Source organism: Antrostomus carolinensis, unplaced genomic scaffold, assembly GCF_000700745.2.
Source record: "Antrostomus carolinensis isolate BGI_N321 unplaced genomic scaffold, ASM70074v2 scaffold29105, whole genome shotgun sequence".
Taxonomy (NCBI): domain Eukaryota; kingdom Metazoa; phylum Chordata; class Aves; order Caprimulgiformes; family Caprimulgidae; genus Antrostomus; species Antrostomus carolinensis.
The window spans coordinates 1-3178 of NW_010316181.1; the positions used below are offsets into that span (position 1 = coordinate 1).

The 3178-nt window shown below is 55.5% G+C and overlaps 1 protein-coding gene across 1 annotated transcript; it reads right to left on the minus strand.

The window, feature by feature from the left end:
• Positions 1-5: 5 nt before the first annotated feature.
• Positions 6-3137, minus strand: PSMD4 (proteasome 26S subunit ubiquitin receptor, non-ATPase 4; the record flags this gene model as incomplete). The annotated part of the gene is made up of 5 exons (XM_010168208.1): positions 2996-3137; positions 2173-2287; positions 1342-1428; positions 522-590; positions 6-98 (listed from the first exon to the last, which is right to left on the minus strand). Coding segments are annotated over exons 1-5 (486 nt in total), but the record flags the coding sequence as incomplete, so codon positions are not given.
• Positions 3138-3178: the final 41 nt, after the last annotated feature.

Below are 3178 nucleotides of genomic sequence, written 5' to 3' on the forward strand. Positions count from 1 at the left end.
AGGCTGGGCCCTGGTGGCACTGTCACCAGGTGGGAGCCGGTGCCATCTTTGCCATTTAAGGTGTTAATGAAGGCAGTCAGCTTGTCCGTGTTGGCTTCCTAGGGCCAGAGAGAAAGGCTGGGACTAGAGCTGTGCCCGGCCAGAGGGACATCGCCGCCTGCCCCGCGCACCCCGCGCTCTCAGGGGAACCAAGAGCTCTGCTATGTCACTCCGCCCCCAGTGAAACGGGAGAGGTGTCTTCCCAGAGGGAAACCTCCCTCTCCACACCAGCATCTTCACTGGGGCAGCTGCTGAGGCTCAGGGAGGAGCAGCCACAGCTTCTCTAGAAGAAGAACCGTGAGGACAGAGGATTTACACACCCACAGCTCACGGGAACAACCCCTGTACCCACCCACGAGTGCTCGGGGAGATCTGGGCCCTTGCTGAGGCTCAAGTTCGTGTCCTCACGTAAAGGCTCCAGGTTTGATGGGATATCAAATCCTGCCCTGGGTTTTGTGTCAGAAACGCAGCAGAACTCTCACCTCTTCTCCAAAATTGATGATGTCAACGTTGACTTTCTCTTTCTTCAGACGCTTTGCCAGTTTCACCAGCTGCAATAAAGAGACCTTGTGGCATTAGCTTGGATTTTTGGTTCTTCCCCAAGCTCAGCTCATCAGAAACCAAACAACAGAGCTAAAGATTCAACCCTGGAGGCACAAAGGCCACAATCAGCTCCCCAGACTCAAGTGTTTGAGGTATTTCACCTCTCTAGGTGGGACAGGAGCTATGACACCGTGCTGCAGGGTGGCACAGTGAGGGAGCTGTTCCTGCCAAAGCAAGTGACTGTCCCCATCGATGGGGACAGCAAAAGCCTGGGACAGGCACCATCTCCTCACAGTTCTGAGCTGATTTTTTCAGAGAGACCTAAACCATCTGGATTCACTTCATTTGTGTTATTTTCAGTGAGAACAGAACAGCATCTTCCAAAGTCCGAGAGGGTTCTTTCTGCTCAGGGACACAGATTTCCTCCCCCAGCTCCTCAGGGAAAAAGCCCCGAGTGGCTCAGGTGACAGCCAGGAGGCACAGGGACATAATCCCACACAAACCAGCAGGAGATCTGGATCCTGTCCTCTTGTCCCCAGCCTGGCTGTGCCCAGGGATCCGGCCTCCCTCTCCCTTCCCTCTCCTCCCAGCTGGGGATCGCTCTGCTCTGCCAAGCAGCCCCCTGGCCGGGGTACAAAGCTTCACCCTCCACCCTCCACCTTCCACCCGAGGCAGGGAACAAACCAAACACCCATTTATGGCTCAGGGGGGAGCACAAAGCAGACCTGGTGTATTTTCTTTCCACTGGTCACTACTCACATCTTTCTCGTTGTCTTCTACCGGGCTCCCGACAAAGGCGATGATTCGCATCTTGTGGTTCTTGCCCTGGCGATGTTTCAACGCCAGCTGAGAGACAGAAATCGGGGAGAAATCAGGGAGAAATCAGGGAGAAATCAGGGAGAAATCAGGGAGAAATCAGGGAGAAATCAGGGAGCAGCCAGGGAATAATGAGGGAGCAGCCAGGGAGCAATCCTCAGGAAGGAAAAAGGGGGCAGCCCCCTGCCCCCCCAGCCCCTCATCACTGTGTACAGACGGTGTGGGACAGAGCAAGGACAAAGGGTGGGCTGGCCACATCCTGGGGGACACTCCTCAGCTGGGGGCTCTGCTCTCCTCGGGGTGGGAAGGGCTGTGCAACTCGGCTGAACTCCTGTGAAGAAGCTGCCAGGTTCCTCTGAAGCAAACCAGGACCAGATTATAAAACTTCTGAGCTTTTAGATCGGGTTTATTGGAACCTTTAAACAGGTTTCATCTGTGTTTTGTAAATAGGGAAACTGAGGCAAAAATCAACATGTTTTGCTCATTATTGTTCAGTGACCACTGGGACAGGCTGCCCAGAGAGGGTGTGGAGTCTCCATCTCTGGAGATGTTCCAAACCCACCTGGACACTTTCCTGTGTGACCTGGTGTTGCTTTGGCAGGGGGGTTGGACTGGATGATCTCCTGAGGTCCCTTCCAACCCCACCACTCTGGGATTGATGCTGTAAAGCAGGGAGGGAACAAGATTCCCCGTGTCTGAACCATCAACAGGACAGGCTGAGGGAAAAGGAATCACAGAGAAGGGAGCAGACTCGCTGGTGAGGAACCAACTTACGTGAGCGACTCTGATCCCCGTGCAAAAGGTGATCTTCCCTTTGGGTTGCACCGTGTGCAGCTTTGACAGGATCCGGCCCGTGTCCGGCGTCAGCGTGGTCAACACTTCACAGTTACTGCGACACAAACACCTCTGCTGGGAGGATTTCTCTGCAAACTTCTTTATTTACCAGGGGAATAAGGACCATCCTCCCTCCCACCCCACACCAAGGGCTGTGCCTGCTCCAGGAGCCTGCAGCACGCGGCGCCGGTGGGGCTGTGTGTACACAGAGCAGGACTTTTAACCTGGTTTCCTAAAAAACACCCCAAAAAACCCAAAGTAATCTGTCTGTGTGAAGGGTTGTGCGTGGCTCTGTCCCCTGTCCCACTAACCCTGAGCCCACTGGGCAATTTTCATCGACTCCACCTAAGAGGGAGCTCAGAGAGGCACTGAAATCCCGCAGAGTTCAGGAAAAGGCAGGACCCGCTCTCCTGGGGCTGCCTGGGAGCTGCTGTGCCAGCTCAGCCCCTATTTGTCACCCTTTGGGACACAAGGCCACAAAAGGACGGGTCTGGCAGAGAGCTCCTGAGAGAAAAAAGCCTCCAGGATGTATCCTGGCATGGCAGGAGCCACCCCCACGAGCTGGAGACCGCTCAGGATCCGGGTTCTCTCCTACCAGTCCTCCTGGAAGAACTGGTTTGGGCTCAGACTGTGCTGCTGCTGCCCCATTTCCCAACACTCCCCTGGTTCTTTGTCCCTGCTCCCTCACACGGGTCCCCAAAGTGGCTCCTCAGGGTCACCATGTGCTTGCCAGGAGCCCTGGACCCCCCTGACCCCGGCGTACTTGGCTAAGGTGATGAGCCCCACGTTGTTCTCGGGGTTGCTGCGGGTTTTGGAGTGGCACACGATGTTGACAGCATCCTGCTGGGCTTGCAGGCGAGTGGGTAAGAAGTCTCCATTCCTCATGTACTCGCTGTTGTCAACACTGGAACACAGAGAGGGGGGGAGGAGGGGGGTCTCAGCTCGT